Below are 20,119 nucleotides of genomic sequence, written 5' to 3'. Positions count from 1 at the left end.
AAGGTTAATTTGAATTTCTGAAGTGAAACATATTTGCAACGTGTGAAAAGAATGGCAAACAGTAGAAACAATAATGTTGTGTTGTCTGTCTCTCTGGGAACCATCACCTTATCGTGGTGGAGAGGTTTGTGTCTCAGGCAAGGGGCTAAGAATGGTTCAAAATGACTTCATGAAAAAAAGTGAAAGGAAAGGAGAGACCCTGCCCGGACAAAGCCCGGGGCCCCCATCTGGGGCCAGGCCGAGAAGAAGGCACAGCCTGAAGAAGCTACGTGGTGCCTCCCATCCATCCATCCTGTGGGCCCACCACTCATGGGAAAAAATGCTGGGGCGCTGTGTGCTGTCACATGGGTGGCAGTGATGGTCAGGGACCTCGACGGACCAGACCCGGGAAGCAGAGGCTGGCTCTGGGGACGTGGAACGTCACCTCTCCTTGGGGGAAGGAGCCGGAACAAGTGCGGGAGGTGGAGCGCTATCAGTTGGATCTGGTGGGGCTTACATCTACGCACAGTCTTGGCTCTGGAACCGTACTCCTGGATAGGGGTTGGACTCTATTCTCCTCCGGAGTTGACCAAGGTGTGAGGCATCGGGCGGGTGTGGGAATACCCACAAGTCCCCGGCTGAGCACCGGCTGAGTTGGAGTTCACCCCGGGTTATGGGGGGGAAAACTCTGACTGTTGTTTGTGCCTATGCCCCAAACCGCAGTTCGGAGTATTCGGCCTTTTTGGAGACCCTGAATGGAGCCCTGCAGGGGGCTCCAGTAGGGGACTCTGTAGTCTTGCTGGGAGACTTCAACGCACACGTGGGAAACGATGGCGACACCTGGAGAGGCGTGATTGCGAGGATCGTTTGTTGTTAGACTTCTGTGCTAGTCATGGAATGGCCATAACAAACACCATGTTCGAACATAAGGATGCTCATAAGTGTACGTGGTACCAGAGCACCCTAGGCCAAAGGTCAATGATCGATTTTGTAATCATATCATCTGATCTGAGGCCACATGTTTTGGACACTCGGGTGAAGAGAGGGGCGGAGCTGTCAACTGATAACCATCTAGTGGTGAGTTGGATCAAGGGGTGGGGGAAGACTCTGGACAGGCCTGGTAAGCCCAAACGGGTAGTGCGGGTGAACTGGGAACGTCTGGAGGAAGCCCCTGTCCTGGAGATCTTCAACTCACACCTCCGGCGGAGCTTTTCAGACATCCCTGTGGAGGTTGGGGGCATTGAACCTGAGTTGGCGATGTTCAAAACCTCTATTGCTGAAGCTGCGGTGATGAGCTGTGGTCTCAAGGTCTTAGGTGCCTCAAGGGGCGGTAACCCTCGAAGGACTTGAAGGGCGGTAGCCTCTGCCGTGTCAGAGGCAAAGCAGCGGGTGTGGGAGAAGTTCGGAGAAGCTATGGAGAAGGACTTTCGGTCGGCACCAAGGTGCTTCTGGAAAACCATCCGGCACCTCAGGAGGGGGAAGCGGGGAACCATCCAAGCTGTGTACAGCAAGGGTGGGACCCTGCTGACTTTGACTGAGAAGGTTATCGCGCGGCGGAAGGAGCACTTTGAGGAACTCCTGAATCCGACTAACACGCCCTCTATGGTACAGGAAGAGCTGGAAGTTGATGGGGGATCATCGTCAATTTACCTGATGGAAGTCACTGAGGTAGTCAAACAACTCCACAGTGGCAAAACCGCAGGGGTTGATGAGATCCGTCCAGAAATGCTGAAGGCTTTGGGTGTTGAGGGGCTGTCTTAGTTGACATGCCTCGTCAACATTGCGTGGAAGTCTGGGACAGTGCCTAGGGGGTGTCAGACCGGGGTGTTGGTTCCCCTATTTAGAAACAGGGACCAGAGAGTGTGTGCCAACTACAGGGATATCACACTTCACGTCCTGGTCATGGAACAACAGACCAACTATTCACTCTCACAAGGTTCCTGGAAGGGGCCTGGGAGTACGCCCATCCGGTCTACATGTGTTTTGTGGATCTGCAGAAGGCGTATGACCGGGTCCCCCGGGTGATACTGTGGGAGGTGCTGCGGGAGTATGGGGTGAGGGGGTCACTTCTGAGGGCCATCCAATCCCTGTACTCCCAAAGCGAGAGTTGTGTCCGGATACTCAGCAGTAAGTCGGACTCGTTTCCCGTGAATGTTGGCCTCCGCCAGGGCTGCGCTTTATCACCAATCCTGTTCGTGATTTTCATGGATAGGATATCGAGGCGTAGTCGTGGAGGAGAGGGGTTGCAGTTCGGTGACCTGATGATCTCATCGCTGCTCTTTGCAGATGATGTGGTCCTTATGGCATCAACGGTCTGTGACCTTCAACAGTCACTGGATTGGTTCGCAGCTGAGTGTGAAGCGGTTGGGATGAGGATCAGCACCTCAAAATCTGAGGCCATGGCTCTCAGCAGGAAACCGGTGGATAGCCTACTCCGGGTAGGGAATGAGCCCTTACTCCATGTGAAGGAGTTCAAGTACTTTGGGGTCTTGTTCGCGAGTGAGGGGACGATGGAGCGAGAGTTTGGCCGGAGAATCGGAGCAGCGGGGGCGGTACTGCAGTCGCTTTACCGCACCGTCGTGACGAAAAGAGAGCCGAGCCAGAAGGCAAAGCTCTCAATCTACCGGTTGATCTTCGTTCTTACCCTCACCTATGGTCATGAAGGCTGGGTCATGACCGAAAGAACGAGATCACGGGTACAAGCGGGTGAAATGGGTTTTCTCAGATGGGTGGCTGGCGTCTCCCTTAGAGATAGGGTGACAAGCTCAGCCATCCGTGAGAGACTCGGAGTAGAGCCGCCGCTCCTTTACATTGAAAGGAGCCAGTTGAGGTGGTTCGGGCATCTAGTAAGGATGCCACCTGGGTGCCTCCCTAGGGAGGTGTTGCAGGCAAGTCCAGCTGGGAGGAGACCCCGGGGAAGACCCAGGACTCGGTGGAGAGATTATATCTCCTCACTGGCCTGGGAACGCCTCGGGATCCTCCAGTCGGAGCTGGAGGATGTGGCCCGGAGAAGGGAAGATTGGGGTTCCTTACTGGAGCTGCTGGCCCCGCGACCCGACCCCGGATAAGCGGTAGACGATGGATGGATGGATGGATGTCTGTAAGGAGGTGTTAGTCTCGATGCAAATTAATCCAAAGCACATTTGTCAAGTTTCTCACATTAAGAAGAGATTTTAATTATATAATTCCAGATTGCTGTAAATGACTGATCCTTATACATTTTTGTTTTCCAATTAATTTTGTAACTGCAGCTTCCATGCCAAACTTGAGATTTAAAAGTGTTTCAAAGATTGGTCATTAAAAATTAAATAGCCTGAAACAAATGTCTGAATGATACACCCGAGGATTTACTTTTCTTCTTCTCCTCACTTGGATTCAGCTTTAAAGTCTGAGGTAGGTACATACTTTCTTTATAATATCTCTTCCATTCTTCTACTATTTAAATATATAATATACAAAGCCTCCACTCTGTCACACCTGCTTTATTCTGCACAATATTAAGAATCAAACAATTGGTTTCAAGGATAACACTACACCTAGCACTTTAAATGTTGTTGAAGATTGTGTTACTCAAAACAAGTGGATCTATAATAATACTGCTACCTCCTCATGCTTTTGCAGGCCTCCTCAAACAGTAATCTCTATAAATGAATATAAAACACAAAAAAAAAAGACTAAAATCTGTTGAACTTTTTGAATAACAATCGTTCATTGTTAGGCCGGTATTATTAATAATTTACCAATCATCAAAGAGTAGAATAGCTGCTGGGTTTGGCGTGATGCAGGACAACATATTCCCACCGTGGCAGTGATAGACTGGATAATAGAAAAACTCAACCCTCTTTTTTTAATGGAAAGCTACATTATTTTAATTTTTTTATAACAGTCCCACAAGTTCTTAGATTTTGAATTGGTCACAAATTTTATTTGGAATGAACTGAAATGATATATGACCCTATTATAATGATTTTGCTCATGAACTTATTTACATATGGAAAATAAGCAAAGTGAGTGCTTTAATTATTAATCTCTTCCCTGAATAGATGTCATTTCACTGCCAAATAGGCATTGCTTCGTAAATCTTACACAAGGTACTTCAGCAGAGCAAATACATAAATGCATACATACATGCAACCATTATGTCACATAAAACAGTCCAAGGCACAAAGAAATTACACACAAGATTCCCTCTCTGGCTAATTTGGAAAATAGTAAGTGCATACTGTCATATGGAGTAATGTAATATGGCATGTATATGTATATTATTGATGAGAGAAGCTGTGTCTGTCTTTAATAAACATGTTTAAGTGACTTGGCTCTGTCTAATTTATGAGTTTCTATAATGAATCAAGGGCTGTTGGCCTGCCACATCTACAAAGCTTAACTGCACTAAGACTCTACATCAGGGGAATACGCCATTAAAAGGACCTCTCACTTTTTCTGTTTCCAGCCCGGGACTGAACAAAGTGAACAAACTGCCAAAGAAAACATCAATAATTAACAACATTGGAACATTTTCTAAATTTTTCTCATGTTTAAAGCATGACGGGAAGGTTCCCTCTCGCCCTGAGGATCAAATTAAAACATCTCAGCTGACATTAAATTGATGTAGCAAACCTTTTTGAGGACAGGTGTTTGAAGGAATGGTAAAATAACTGCAAAGGGACAGCGGGGGAGGGGTGGTTGTTTGGCGGAGGGGTACTTTACATTTAAGGATGTAGGAAAAGCATGCTTCTATCATGAGTGAAACCTTCTTTGTCAAATCGTAATCTTAGAATCTAATGCACCTCCATGTTGGCTGGCCACATCTTGGTTTGGGTTTAGTTTTCTGATCTCATCCAGAGTGCTCCAATATTTGAAAATATTAACAGTTTATATGAAGTTATTTGACACAGTCCAGAGGTAACCATGACGGCTGTTGTACGGTTACAGAGTTGCATTGATTTAACTGCTGGTATATTTAGAAAACAATTCCTTGTTAACATGATATGATATAATATGTGATAATATAGGTGTAATTATACCCGTCCATGTTATTTTAAGTTTGGTGTTTTATTGCAAACCATCATATTCATGTGTTCATGATTCTATATTTCTACTCAATGATGTCTTTGATGTCTTCTTCCAGTTTTGAAGTTGTTTGCTGTCTTGCAACTAAATGCTTTCATACTATGAACCATATGCCTCAGTTAGTGGCTGCTGTCTTATGTACTGTTGATTTGAAAAAGAAAAAGCTATTGAAATAATGCTTTTTCTTAAAGGGATGAGACAATCTGGAGCTGGGGGCAAAGAGTTTGATGCTCAAATCTGAGTTTTGTTAAATAAAAAAATTAATATACTGTAAAAGTAAACAAGCATCCCTGAAGTGTTTAACTACAGACAACGAGGGCAGAGTAGAGACAAAAGAAAAATGACATTTCCACAACCCTGAAAGAAAACTGTTATCTTCTCTACCCACAGGGGAACATTCCTTGTTGTTCGTTTGTTGTGCTGTAGGCTTTAAAAAAAATTAAATCATGTCTTCAGAAATGTTAGCAAAGTTGTTATTTATTCTTTGTTCTCACTCAGCGTAGAGTCTTCCTCGATCTGTCTGTACCAGCTTTGCATAGCTGTGGCCTTGTGTGAGAACATGTCTAGTAGAGAAGTAAATAGATGAATACACATATTCCTGCTCTTCTTCATATACAGTCATTAAAGACCACATACATCACAGTTACTTACTATAGTCAATCCCAACATTACATGTGCAATGTGTAATGCCTGTTCCAAAAACAGGGGGCAGTATTTCATCTACTCTGCTGGGTCCATACTTTCTAAATGTATGTCAATTATAAAAAAAAGCAAAAAAAAGCAAACTTCTAACCAAAAGTAGGGAAAACACGCAAAATTTGAGAGCCAGTCAAAATAACACTGCTATCTTAAAATCTCTGTGTGTGGCGTCGGCCTATAGTTATGTTGTGTTTACTGTGCTCTAAACGGGGGGCTGTTCTTTTTCATAGTTTGTCTATCAGTATGAATCCAAAGTTGCAGAAAGGACTCTCATTTCTTTGGTACTCCCGCCATATATATTTTTATATATCTCACCCGTTTTAATTATATTAAGAAGTTAAGCATTATTAGGGGCGTGGCCGCTTTGAGTGACAGGTGGGTGTCTCAGGTCGCTAGCCGCTTACTATCTGCTTTGCTACATCACCCACCTCAACTCCACCGATGACGGCCTTTTTTTGATAAGCCGGGAGATAGACGGTGTCGCTAATGCCAAAATGCCACAGCGGCTCTTCAGAAACCTATGTCTACGTCCATATTTTATACAGTCTATGGGTCTAACCAGTGTATATTATATTATATTTTATAACATTGTGGGGCCAAGGTGGAAGAAGTTCATATGGACAAGACAAATGGATAGACTGTTGCTCTTTACTGTTTGTTAACAACAGTTTATTGATCATGTGTCTTCACAAGACCTTTTTCGGAGGTAAACACACAGACAGATGCAATGCGATGAGTCAATAGACTTGCCACTAGAGAGGGATGATCATTTCTCTGCATGACTGGTGTCCTCACTATTTCTGCTACAGCACTCTCACTGAAGTTGATATCTAATTCATCTGACAACGCAACACAGGATAAAAGACACATTTTTCAAGGCAGGTTATCACTGCAGTGTCAGCATGGGGCAGCAGGGTGGTCGAGTGCTCAGTGAAACTGGACTTTAATGGCAGGACTGATGCTGGCTCACATCTGCCCTGCCAGAGTGCCCTTGAACAGGACACTACCAAATCCTTCAGTACAAGCTAACTTTGACCTCTGAAGTCCATCACAGGTTCTTAGGCTTTGAGGTCCCCTGGTTGCTGGGCTCTGCTTGTTGGTGCCGATCAGACAATAGCTGGCAGCAGGTCACCCACTTAGTGTGGGCAACACTGGAAGTTTTCTTGGAAAGCTTTCTGTGGCACACAATCAGACTGTGAGCAGCAGGCTTGAAAAAAACTAAATGTATTCTGTTACAGTACAGAAAAATAAGACGTAATCAGATTGCCAATACATTTAGTAAAAATGGGGATTATTGTCAGGATTGCAATTAAATTATTATTATTTTTTTTAAAGAACGATATACTGCCATGCACATTTTTGCACACATTGCAACCCTTCGCTACACAAGTCTCACACAACGACCTCTACCGTTAGTAAAAAAGAAGCTTTCACTGGGTGGAAATTACGCTATCATTTTGTATGTAAAGCAGAAAAGGGTAACAGCATCACAGTGCAGTGTAACATATGCCTTCCAGCTGTGAACGTGCTTGTGAGGTGTGAATAGCACACTTAAAAAAATAAAGACTGATTATTAGGTTTAAAGTCTTTATTTTGTATTTTTCTTTACAAAAACAGTATGCAAACTGTAATAAAGAAGTGCACACTGAAGTAGATGGTATTTATGTTTTGTTTTTGTCGTGGAATTTCACTGGAACTGGTTTTGATTACAACATTTCTGGCATCATGTCATCCCTAATACTGATGGTGCCAAACAACACCCAAACTCTGAGCAGAAAGTCTCCTGTCATACCTTTGAATACATGGCTCCACTCAGGACTAGACCGTTGCGGATCCAGATGATGGACGCAGCAGGTTTGGCGTTGTCGGCATGACATGTGAGGTTGAGGTGGTCGCCGGCCCGTAAACTCATCACCGGGGCCCCCACTATCACCGGGTCATCAGGAGGAACTGTGAAGGGACAGTTAGATGTTAAACCCTTCAAATTAAAGCATACATGTTGAAAAATAAACACGAAGACATCCATAGGTCATCAAGTGCACACGAGAGGTGCAAAAGGTGCAATAAAAAAAACTGAAAAAAAGGATTTACCCACTCAAATACAATACAGTGTTCCCCACACATAGACTTTATTACACTACGATTGGCTGAATTCCTAAATAGCATCAGTGGTTAGTATCATGAACAGCTCTGCACACATTTGTCCCAAACTATTGCCTTCAACTTCACACTGAGAAGTTAGTCTGTGCTCTTAACACAACACTGTCAATCTCAGAGACCCAACACTTCAAACAGGTTATTAGCAATCATGTAATGCGGCTAGCTAGTAAGGTTATAAGTTAGCTATAAGTTAACTTTACAATACAGCTGAGTTGTTGAGGTTCTGTATTAGAAGATCTGTATAAGGGTTGGCAGGACATGAAAAATATAATAATGATGAGGACCATGAATTTTGGAATAAACCTAAATCTGTAAATACTATTTATAAAGCATTTACATTAAAATAATCTGTTTAGTCATACATGGGACTCACACAATACATACTGGTTTAGAACCAATGAATGAGCAAAAGGAGTTTTGCTTCAATAGCTTTAGATGTTAAGAACTGAAACAGACAAACAATATACAGGACCTAAAACCATAAATAACACAAGAACACACACATAGTTTATTACATGTGCCACATCAACAGGGAGCCTTTCAGCATAGTTTTGCCTTTGGCCTGTGAGGTTAGAGTAAACTAAACTCTCACTTAACTGTTCATCGTATGTACGTAAAGCGAAGATCTTTCAAAATGTTTCCAGCTATAGTTGGTCTTTTGTATTCCCTTGAGGTGTGGATTCGAGGGTTTTAGGGTTTCCATAACGAGCCAGTTTGTATGAGGCCTAAAGCTCTGTTTCTCAGTGTAATCCAATTAGTACTGTAGCTAAAAATGTGTTTTAAAGACTGGAACAACTGTATGTTCTCATTTATTCACTCTGTCATTTACTCTGGTAACAGATATGAGCATAAATATACTGTGTGTTGTTCTCTATAGCGGAGATTGTAATCGATGCAAAGATATTATTTTTTCTGTAACCCTTGAGGTGGAATCAAAATGTTCTGTTTGTGCTCAATATCTTAATAGTACTAAGTTTTGGACGATGCACTTTCTATCTATATTGAAGTTTGAGGCTGTGAGACCGACCCAGTTTGTGCCTGATCTGACTGAAGGAGCTAAATGTAGCTGTGGTTGGAGCTGAAAGCTGTGTTTGGAAATAACTTTCACATATTTGTCAGATATAGAATAACAGTGGAATGGTGCAATGAGCAATGAGTTCAGTTTGACCTTGTTTCAAGCATTGAACAATTTAAATCATTCTTGTTGGATTTCTCAGGTGGATGTTGTTTTTCAACAGTGGCAGGGAATTAAATATTTACTTTTAACACAGTAAAACCTCTGAAGAAGAAGTTATGGAGGAAGTCAAAGTACATCAGTTGCATATGAAACGCTTCTGATACACAGTACACAATGCATGGAAAATGTTATGGGAGCAACTATTAGGGAACTGCAATTTCTAAAAACATTGAAAGAGTAAATTGAAAGTGAATTGATTGTGCTTTTCACATAATCTGTGAATACTCTGCAAATAAATACCACACCTGAATGATAGAACCTCAACTTAAAAAAAAGCCAAGAAGCAGAATAAAGTGAATGGTGGGAGCAGCAGTGAGGCTGCCTGATTACATTCTTGTATGAATGGATCTGATCAGCCTGGATTTTATTCAAACTTGAGTGAATTATTGATTGAGCTCTCAGCTCATTAGACAGCAGATCTGGGGCAAGCCTTAATCAAAGGCAACATGCAGATGGCACATCCTGAGCACTAAGAAGAAAGAGGGGGAACACTACTTCAACACAGCTCTCCCTTTAATACTCGACGTCCACATTTCAACTGACTCGAGACGACGATGATGATACCATATGTACTTTTCATTTCCAGCGTATTCTAGTCTTCTTTGAGTAGCATGTTATTCAAGGAAACTCACAACTCCATTTTTCATACTGTGTCACGGAAACTTGTTTGCAAACAACTACTAACAAATGTGGAGAAAGTGATTTGATAAACTGTAGGAATTTGGCTGTTTCTGCAGATATCATTTTAATGCATGTGGATTTTTTTGTATCCGCTCCCATCTGCTACCAAAATAATTCAATGTTGTCTGAGCAGGAATATGAGAAGTGAAGGGGAAAACGAATAAGTGAAGGACAACATTTCACTCTTGCGAGCTTTAGCATCACAATTACAACCCAACAGGTTAATTTATATTTGCATGTGTCCCTCTCAAGTTCAAGTTCTAATTCACATATATGTTTAGAGCATATTTTCGTGCAGATGCAGTTCAAAGTGCATTAGAAGATAAAACAAAAAAATTGAGGCAAACATTAACAGAACATAGAGAAACTAAAGAAACTCCAGAGAGCCCTCCAAAGTGTCAGGAGCATTTCACTATCTGAGCGGTTGTTAGATTATTTGATGGGGCAGGAAGGAAGAAAAACAGATACATAAAAGGTTTTTGTGAAATATTGGATAATAATTGGAGAATGTTACAGTGAATAAAAATGCCTTGAGATTGCTTTTCAGTGAACGCTGGTCTCAGATCAGTAGGCAAGCTGTTTTGGACTTTGCATAACTACAGAATGCACTCTCAGCAGATCCAGAGTAAGCTCTCGGGGCATGCAGCAGTGACTTGAGAGGTCTGCTGATACGGTGATATATAGATACTGTGGAGCCATTCCACTGAGAGTTGAATACACTATACACCTGCTGTATACTGTGAGTCACCAAGCTGTATGTGTCATTCTCATCTTGTCTGAAGACGCTGTGCAACAATATTGTTTGTTTATTTGGTAATAACTTTCATTTTACACCATATGAACATATGGTGTTCTGCTCCTGCAATTTACACCACTGAAACACTGGGCTAGCTCTGCTGCTCATTGTTTGATTATTCTAAATGTCATTGGATTTTTTTTATCCAGCTAACTTTACATGAAAGAATAAAGCAAAAATCAATTCCGTCTCCACGTTTGTTGTATTGAGAGTGACTATATCTACAGTATGGACGACAGCGTGCAGGCTTTATCATTTAATAACACCATCACAAAGAAACCTTTCCCAAGCCCTATCCTTCCACAAAACATTTAGTTTGAAACATTATTGAGTTCCCCTTTTGTCATCTGATGAGCAGTTTGGCACCTTGTATGGCACCTGCCATCACTGCATGAATATGTGTGTGAATGGGTGAACGTTGACATGGTGTGTAAAGGCTCTTTGAGTGGTCAAAGACTAGAAATGCTCGATATAAACGCAAGTCCATTTACCATTTTGTTCCCCATGCCTTTTGCTCTCATGTCTGTTCAGTGTCCCGTTCATCATCCTCGTGTGGGCTTTATTAATGACATCTCTCTCTTATAGGGCTGGAGCTGCCATCTTTACTCTACTCTATGCTATTGATGATCAGTCACCTCTGAATTCTTTCAACTTCCCTGCAGAGGAGATGTTCTTCTTCAACATGATTCTCTAATAGGCTTGTTGGTTCTTTGCTGTTTGAAGTCTTAATGGAAAAAAGATCTGATCTCTTAGCTCTCTGCGAAAAAGATCACTTCTTTCGTTGCAAAAGCCGTCAGTAATGTTGTGTTCTTTGTAAGAATGTTACAATAGTCGGCCTTGCCTTGTTGTGTGTGTTCTCTATAGATGTTTATAAAAAAAGGCAGGACTGTAGCACATCGTTGGAAACTTTTAATAAAGAAAGCTTAAGTTTTCTAAATAAACAACAAATATGTTAGATGTATAAGATGAAATACAGGTGGACACAAGAAGTTTAAAGTCAAAATCTAAAACCTTTGTTGTAAAAATAAAATTCTCTGGTGCTGACTGCTGGCATACTGTAAAATAATAATTAAACCTACTTCAACCTACTCAACATGAACAATGATTTTAATGTGTAGAAAGTAATGTATCTTACATGTCTGCTGTTTATTAATGGTAGTAAGGAACACAAGATGTAATGAACAGATCGGCACAGAGACAACTGAAAATAAAAATAAAATCATTAAGAACAAAGACGAAGAAACTAATTGTTGAAAGCACATTTTCAAAAAAATATAATGAGGACCAACGATGTGAATAGTCATGCACACTGCACATTTCTAATGTGGATTTATAAATGCTACACATATTTTCATATTCCTGTCACTGTGTTTGTCCTCTATTGTGCTCTGCTGCTTTGGTGACCCACTTTCCTCATGGGGATCAATTAGATTTCATGTAATCCAAATTAGGCAAATGGGACATTTCCATATAGCCCCTGAGATATAGTCAGGTGTGAAATTAGGCGAGGGCTGTCCGGGGCTCAGCCCGGCACATCGGCCTACACTCCTCTATGTTTTCACAGGGTTTCCTTTTATTCCGTCAATGGGTTTCCTCAAAAGCTACCAGATCAGCGAACTCAGTCTAAGTGGCGGTAATGCACCTTAACGCTGGTTGCCACGCGCCATAGAGCGGATAAAAGAAGAAGAAGCGACCTCGGTCCCGCTGGCCAGCGCTGTGATTGCAGAAGGTGGGCACATGACCAGGGCCCTGAGCCACCGGGGTCTAAATATTTAGAAAGTCCCTTTTTTTTGTACTTTCGTTTTTAATATATTGAAATAATGTTATTATGAAAATGTAGTATGATTATGACATAGTTCAAATGTTTTATGAATTAGCCAATTTTATTTAAATCACACGATGACGTCTCTTTAGCGGTGAACATGGCGAAACGAACGCCTGGCAGATCGGCAAAGCTCAAAGAAGAAAAGATGCAGCTTCGGTACAACAAATACCCTCTAGTTCAGGGGTCTTCAACGTTTTCCAGGTCAAGGACCCCCAAATTGGTTTAGCGTGGTGCAGGGACCCCCTACTGTATATATTGTATAGAAGAGGCTTGAAGAGGTCCGTGGTGGTGGGGGGGGACGTGGCGGAAATGTATTTTACTTCACCTCTCTCCTTTTCTCCACTCTGTCTCTGACTGTAGGTGTGTGTCGCCGCCCTTCGCGAAGTACAGCGGAGGAGGGCATGTGAATGCGTAAAGCAAAACACTTTTTTAAAATAATTACATTTTCTTTTTTTTTAATTGCTTTATCTACAAACAATTTTGCGACCCCCCTGCAGTACCTCGGGGTCCACGGACCCCCTGTTGAAGACCTATGCTCTAGTTCAACATTATTCACCAAAAAAATGTGTGGATGGTGAAGGTGTTACTGTTAGCAGTGGTGCCGGTGCTACAGCGCTGCCTCATGGAGATGAGCTGAATGCTAATCATGCTAATGTTTCACTGCTGCTCAAGTTTACAGGAAGACTTCACTGCTACTGACATCTGACACCTACTGGATAATGCTTGCAGCACTACCACCCTGTCAGTTCCAGAGGGAAGTTGGTGGCGCCCTCTCCCGTCGCCTTTGGAGGAAAGACACAGTACACAGTAGGCTACACAGTATACGATGGTCTCGGTGTATCTTTTTTCAATACATTTCGAGTTTTGGCCTTTACAACGCTCAGGAGTTATTGGAACTGTTTGGATCACATGAGTACAATCCTAAGCAACAACCACCACTAATTCCTCAAATAATATAATACAAATAATATTAGTATCTACATTTGACTATTTGTTCAATTCAAACACATTTGCGCTGCGAGGAAACACTAAGCTCTGTCTGCTTTATGAAGCAACTCTTCTACATTCATGGTTCATGATTCAGTCGCACTTGCCAGCCCGCAGGAGTGTGTTAGATTATTAGAAGAGGTGTCATCTGTACAAAAACAAAAAATCCTGTATATTTAAATCGAGTAAGACAGAAAGACCTCAGAAAGAGGACATGCCGGAATAAAAGAAGACACCTGGTTATTACCACACTTAAAAATATAAAAGGTTTACTTCAGAAGTTGGGCCACGGGCCATGACTAATCCCTGTAGCCTTGAATGAATCCCAGTCCACCTTTCTGAAGGGAACTATTGACTATGTAAAAAATATAAGAAATTGAGCAAAACATTAGAAATGTTTATCAATGATACAACAATTTAAAAAAGTTAGTTTAGATTACCAACATAGACAAATGTGTGATCCGAGAAATGGCAATTATCAACTTTCAAATAAATGTAACTTAATTGTGTCATGTTTTTGAACAGGCAAAAATACTTACTGCTAACCCAAACATAAGCTGTAAAGTGCCTAACCCCCAAGCAATGAAAGACACGGACAAACATTGTGCATGTACTTTGTTAAATTATGGATTTAACCTGTTGGTGGCTTGTTTCAACCACCAATCTTGTCGGTTAATGGTAAATGATGGTTAAACGTGGGTTTGGCCATTGGTCAGAAAAATGTATTGAAATTAACATCTATAAAAGTGACACAGGCTTTTAATATTGTAAGTTTAAATTGGAATCAAGTGACAGATGCTTTTGCTTACACCAAGGTCACCCCTGTACTCGTTGCAAGATGTAGATACACCTAACGGCACATTGTACTCTGAATATAAAGACAGACGTTAAACATCCAGAAGATAGTAATGCAGCCTTCCTGATACAAACAGGGAAATGTTGATGGTTGTGGTGCTGAACTGTTACAATACAGCTCTAGTGAGAATGTAACGCAGAAAAAAAGAGAGGAGTAGTAGAGGGTTAAATGACCTTTTAAGAACTTAAATCTTCTCGTTAGAACAGCAAACAAGTATGTGCTCATTGTCATTGTGTCTGTCCATATAAGCTTCAAAATGTTTTGTCTCTCTTTGCTACTGTGCTTAAGCAACAACCTCACCAGCCAAGCCAAGAGTTGCTTTTCTCAGCATTAGATAAGGCTGTCTTACAAATTCAAATGACAAGATCCCCCTTCCAATGCCAGGTTGCAGCAAAACAACAAAATAGGTAGCAAAGTGCTTCAAAGGCACACTAACTCTTTGTGTTCCGCATAATCCCACCATAACAAATGGGACCACAACTGCAAAAGCATAAATAAAAAATATCATACACAGAGCCTTGTGGAGGTGGTAACAGTTCTATCACCAACCATGAAAACAGCAGGCAGCCTGACCTCTTTGTGGAACAGACCTAATGCTGCCCATAAACAGATGCCATGCTAATGCCAGTACAAACTACATTGTTTCTGTTGTTAAGAATTAGTAAATCATAGTCATAGTAATCATAGTGAACACCTGGACATAATTCATAATTTTACAATTATTATCTGAGTTTTTGACATACTGATAATGAATGGTTATCATGGTCATTAGCTGAGTCAACAGTACCTGTGTCCCCTACTACAAATTAATGAAAAATATTGCTTGCACTTGATTAAATATGTGCTTAATTGCAAAAAAGCTAAAGTGATGAGAATTACAATAAAACCCAAAACCTATTTGCTTCTTTTATCCAGACCTCAACCTTGTATTTACCAAAACACTGCAGACAGAAAGAGTTTATTTCTTTAGAAAGAGAGAATGTACAAATAAAAGGCAGAACAATCGTCTTGTTCATACAAACTGCTGACAGTTTGGCATTCCCTAGTTTCCCTAATAATACTTGGTCTAAATCTCTTTGGAAGAGAATACAATAGAAAGTGGTATACACAGAGATAGATTAGGGTGTCATTTTGAAGAAGTGAAAAGTTGACAAGTTGTCCATTCATCTGGTGATTAATAGTATTAATACTATTATAGTCTCTTAGCATCTGAAAGCCCATTTAAAATGACAATAACCTACGGCTCCAATAGGCTGATCTGTTTTATAGACAAAGGACATGTCTTTACCTAAGAGTTGGTAGTGAAAACATTTGTGTGTCTGATATTAATGTATGTGTGTATTTTCATATACATTCATGAGATAGGAGGGCTTTCTGAGGATATAATTAGCTCTGGGGTTGCACCAGTGGATCAGCTACCTGCTATGTCTCATGCCTAATTCAATAGGCCCCATTCTCTTGGAGGCCACATAGGTTACCCTGCCAGACTAAAACAAGGGTCAGTGGTCACAGTTCCATGCTCATGGGTCATTCTCATCCCTGCGGCAAGTCAGCAAGGCCCAGAGCCCAGGTTAATTCTATCCGTCTATACGTGGAGTTGTGGATATTACTCAATGACTGCACATAAAAAGCTTCCTCGACTGACAGAAGGTGCTAGTTCTTTTCCTACCTCTAGGTATGACACACTATGACGAGCAGACGCCTGAAAACACTGTCATATCTTGGCTTTTTGTCCAATTTTAAGCCACTTATTATGATACATAGACCTCGGTTACTGTATTTTTTAACTGGATGAAAGATTTTAGTCGTCGGACGTCTGGGATTTAAAGTTCTTTTTCAGAGAGACAAGCTGAAAACATGTTTGCGACAGCTCAGCCCTCAGCCTCTCCCCAAACAGTTTTAGCAAATCCACAATTTGTTTTACGAGGAAAGGTTTTATTCAGTGTTTTCACTCATTTTATCACAAAGTGTGTTCGTGTTTGAGTAGAGGAAACTTGCGGACAATTCGGCTTACAAATCTCCTGAAAGAGGATTCGAAGCATCAAAACATCAAACAACTATTATCATGCCCTTTGAAAACTGCCTAGTCCAGAGAAAGATATCCGACAGCTATCGGATGAACTGCGAGAAATGGACGGGACGGTCTATAACTGAACATACTAGATAGTCTCCTTTTTAATCATGAGGGTATATTAACGACAGAAACAGAAGGAAGAGGACGTTGTTATAGAGACACATAAGTCCAAAGTGGGACAAGGTCAATGTCAAACATTGGACAGGAGACCACTGTTTGTTTCCTGTTATCTTGCAACAGTCAATTTTGAGTTATTTTAATCAGAAAACCCATAACTCTACTAACCATACACACATGTTTATTACTATGACAAGAAAAATCCCCCAAAGTACAAATTTAAACCCAAACCATGATCTTTCCAAGTCCAAGTCATATCTGTGCTAATTCAACTAAAACTCCCCCATAGCATTGTCACATCATGAAACTGATTTATTATTCCAACTGTGATTTAAGATGACACAACAATTGTGTTGTTCTAAAGGGCTACAAAAGTCATTTTTTGTTGCTTAATTTTTGAGGACTTCTTATTTTAATATTCTGCTGTTAGTTTGAAAACTAAAATAAGCACATCTCGGTTGTATGCCTCCACCAACCAGTCAACTTCTAGTTTACGTCCAGGTCTGTCCAAAATGTCATAGTTTCATCACTTTTTTGCTATTAGACATTAGACATTATGTGGTCATAATTAGTATGAATTCCTGAGTTATGGCCGATATTTGAAGAAATTCCCTCAATGTGTTCCAGTGATTTCGCGTTCACGACCCTTGACCTTTGACCAACAAATTCTAAGTAGTTCATCCTTGAGTCCAAATGGACATTTGTACCAAATTTGAAGAAAATCATTTTGGGAGTTGCTGAGATATCGTGTTTACAAGAATGGGACGGACGTTAGGTCACATTGACTGCATAGATATTAATCAGTAGAGTGGATATTTGTCCCAAAATTCCCTCACTGTCTTCCTGAGATATTGCGTTGTTAATAATGGAACAGATGCGAGGTCACAGTGACATTGACCTTTTGACCTTTAAACCCCAAAATTGAATCAGTTCATCTTTGAGTCCAAGTGTACGTTTGTGTCAAATTTGAATAAATTCCCTCAAGGCATTCCTGAGATATTACGCTCCCGAGAAAGGGACTGACAGACAGACTAACGGAGAGAAGTACATACAAACAGATGGACAACCTGAAAACATAATAATAACAAAGAGAATCTCCAAAATGGTGTCAAGCAGCTAATTTTAATTTTGATCAATTATCTGTGATATTTAGTCAGGAACAGGGCAAACATAAATAAAAAAGGCTTACTTCCAGACTATTGTTGATAAGATTCTGACATGAAACAACATTAACAAGATTTTTAATATAAAAAACACCATCCCTAATTTGTGTTTATTGCATTTCAGGGAAAGAGCAGTCCTTCAGAGACCCTGCTTTACCTGAGGCACTGCAGTTACCATGAGAGCAGATTCAAACACTTTCCCAAAACATAATGGTATAGAAGTTAAATGCTCTACATTCAGTGCTGCTTCAGAAACAAGTTGCTACCAAACATCTACCTCATACAACAAAGGACACTTTGACGTGTCACAGTATGAAAAGCACAGGTTTCAATAATACATAATAATGGTCTTTGTTTCAAGCTCAATCAAAGCTCCAGAACGCACTAAAAATGAGCAAACTCTATTTGCATTACACAAATCAGGACAACAAGTCTAAAACAGCTGTTTGTGCTTGTTTTCTGTTCATCTGCAAAACATGATGTTACAGTTTGCTCACTGTCAAATAAGAAGCTCTTGTCCGTGCCACACAGAGTGTTACATGGACAACTGAATCAGTATTTACCCATGTGAATGTGGCTGATATCAAGCACTTCATCAGAGTTTTGCGTTTTTGTTGCGTCTAATGTGCATAATTGTTCTTGGTTGGATTCAAATGTGGAGCATTTTACCCATTACAGTTTAAAAATAGTCACATTGATTCGTCATCTTCTCGGGTATAATACAACACATTTCACTTAATCTATTAAGTGTGTTGCCTCACTCTTGGAACAATGCCAGTAGCTTCATCTGCAGTTTCATTTCCCAAAGCAGGCCAATTTGACTGGGATTAAATGTCAGGCTAATGCCTGAATGATTTGTCTCCTCCACCTTCTAGTTAGGTGGAAAAAAAATCTAAACAAATGGTACCCCTCTTATCTATAATTAATCATTTTAATGGATCCCAATTGCCAAATGTCTTAACTCCTCCCCCTGTCTTCCACTACTCTCCCCATTAAGTAACCAACATATGATTAGTAAGTAAAACTGTAACTAATTAGGCAGTTTTTGAGCCAGGGCGCTTTGATAATGAACTGACACCTTTGGAATATATCATGCTTTAAATGAGGCAGGGCTGAATCATTAATGGTAATCAGTGGAGACCTTGCTTGCCTGCAGGCGGCTGTTCTTAGATGCAAAGCTTTTTTCGGTGAACCAAAGAACTCGTATCGATTAGGACCAAATGACAAGCTGATGGAAAACCCACCCAGAGGGACTCCGACTTTATTTGATTAGCCTCTGAGTTAAGCATATCTCACATATATCTGCCTGATATATTATAATTCCACTTCTATTTTTACTTTCAGCTGTCTTACATTAATCAAATTGTCTCCAAATTCATGATTTCATATGAGCGATATGTTTCAGTGAAGTGATAAGTTGGGACATACCCAGCACAGTGAGGCGGGCGGGGCGTGATCTGATGGCCGCCTGGATGGCCTGGCACTCGAAGAAAGCATCATCTTGAATCTCTGTTCTCTGGATCAAGAGGTGATATTCTCCTTTACTGTGGTCTCCAACAATGTCATATCGCGGGTAACCTGTAATACAATGGGAGGACAATGTGTGGAGAAACAAACATTTATTGTCCATCCATTACATTAACCACATGCACAGGGATTCACAAACACACAAGTCATTGTGTGTCAAATAAGTTCTTTCAGGGTCTTGTCATACAGTGCAATACAAAACAATACACTAGTTTTTAAAAGTGCATCTAAATGTAATAGGTAATGTATAATGTATTTTACGAGGACAGATTTTTTTTCTGTTTTATTGCTTTATATATTGTTGTATTCTTTTTACAGGGAATTGTATTTTATATATATATTATACATATATATTCATATCAGAGTGCTGTTTTTTTGTTGTTGCATGTTTTCATAGCCAATTACCCAAGAGCAGAATCTGAACAACACTAACAAGCTGCACACTGCTTACAACCACGGTGCTGCTAACGTCCGCTGCCCAGCCTCTCATTAACCCTGTAAAGACCCGACACAGACAAGACTGGGACAGACCAGCCTTTCTTCTGTATTGAAGGCCTTGATGTCAGGTAAGTGAAGGAAAAGCTTGAATTTCATACCTTTCAGTAAAGAAATGACCTGTCTCTGTGAGTGTGCCACCTCCCCACGGGTTGCTCAGCGGGCAGCACAAACAGTTGACAGGCTGAGTTGGACTCTTTTCATTTACTAGGTTTGGAGTATACACTTTGTTTAAATTGGCTGTCTGTCTTACTGCTTAGTGTTTGAATAGGTTATGGTATTTTAGCTATTTTTTTTTGTAATGATATGATGATTAAAAAATGATACATTTTTATTGAACCTTTAACTGTGAGTGTTAGTGTTATAGCAGCTTGGGCTTCTTATAGAACCTGTAAATTAGAGGATATTTGAAATAACTCCTCCCAAACTGTGACATAAAGTCATGTTCTATCT

General features: G+C 40.8%; 1 protein-coding gene across 1 annotated transcript in view; it reads right to left on the bottom strand.

Annotated features, from left to right (window-relative positions):
• kirrel3a (kirre like nephrin family adhesion molecule 3a) overlaps positions 1–20,119 on the bottom strand; it is a 153,916-nt gene that overhangs the window by 35,114 nt on the left and 98,683 nt on the right. The window contains 2 exon segments of the mRNA XM_029448752.1: positions 7,541–7,698; positions 19,073–19,222. Of these exon segments, the coding sequence (XP_029304612.1) occupies positions 7,541–7,698; positions 19,073–19,222 (308 nt within the window).

Source organism: Cottoperca gobio, chromosome 14, assembly GCF_900634415.1.
Source record: "Cottoperca gobio chromosome 14, fCotGob3.1, whole genome shotgun sequence".
Lineage (NCBI taxonomy): Eukaryota > Metazoa > Chordata > Actinopteri > Perciformes > Bovichtidae > Cottoperca > Cottoperca gobio.
This window is presented reverse-complemented; position numbering and strand designations above follow the sequence as displayed.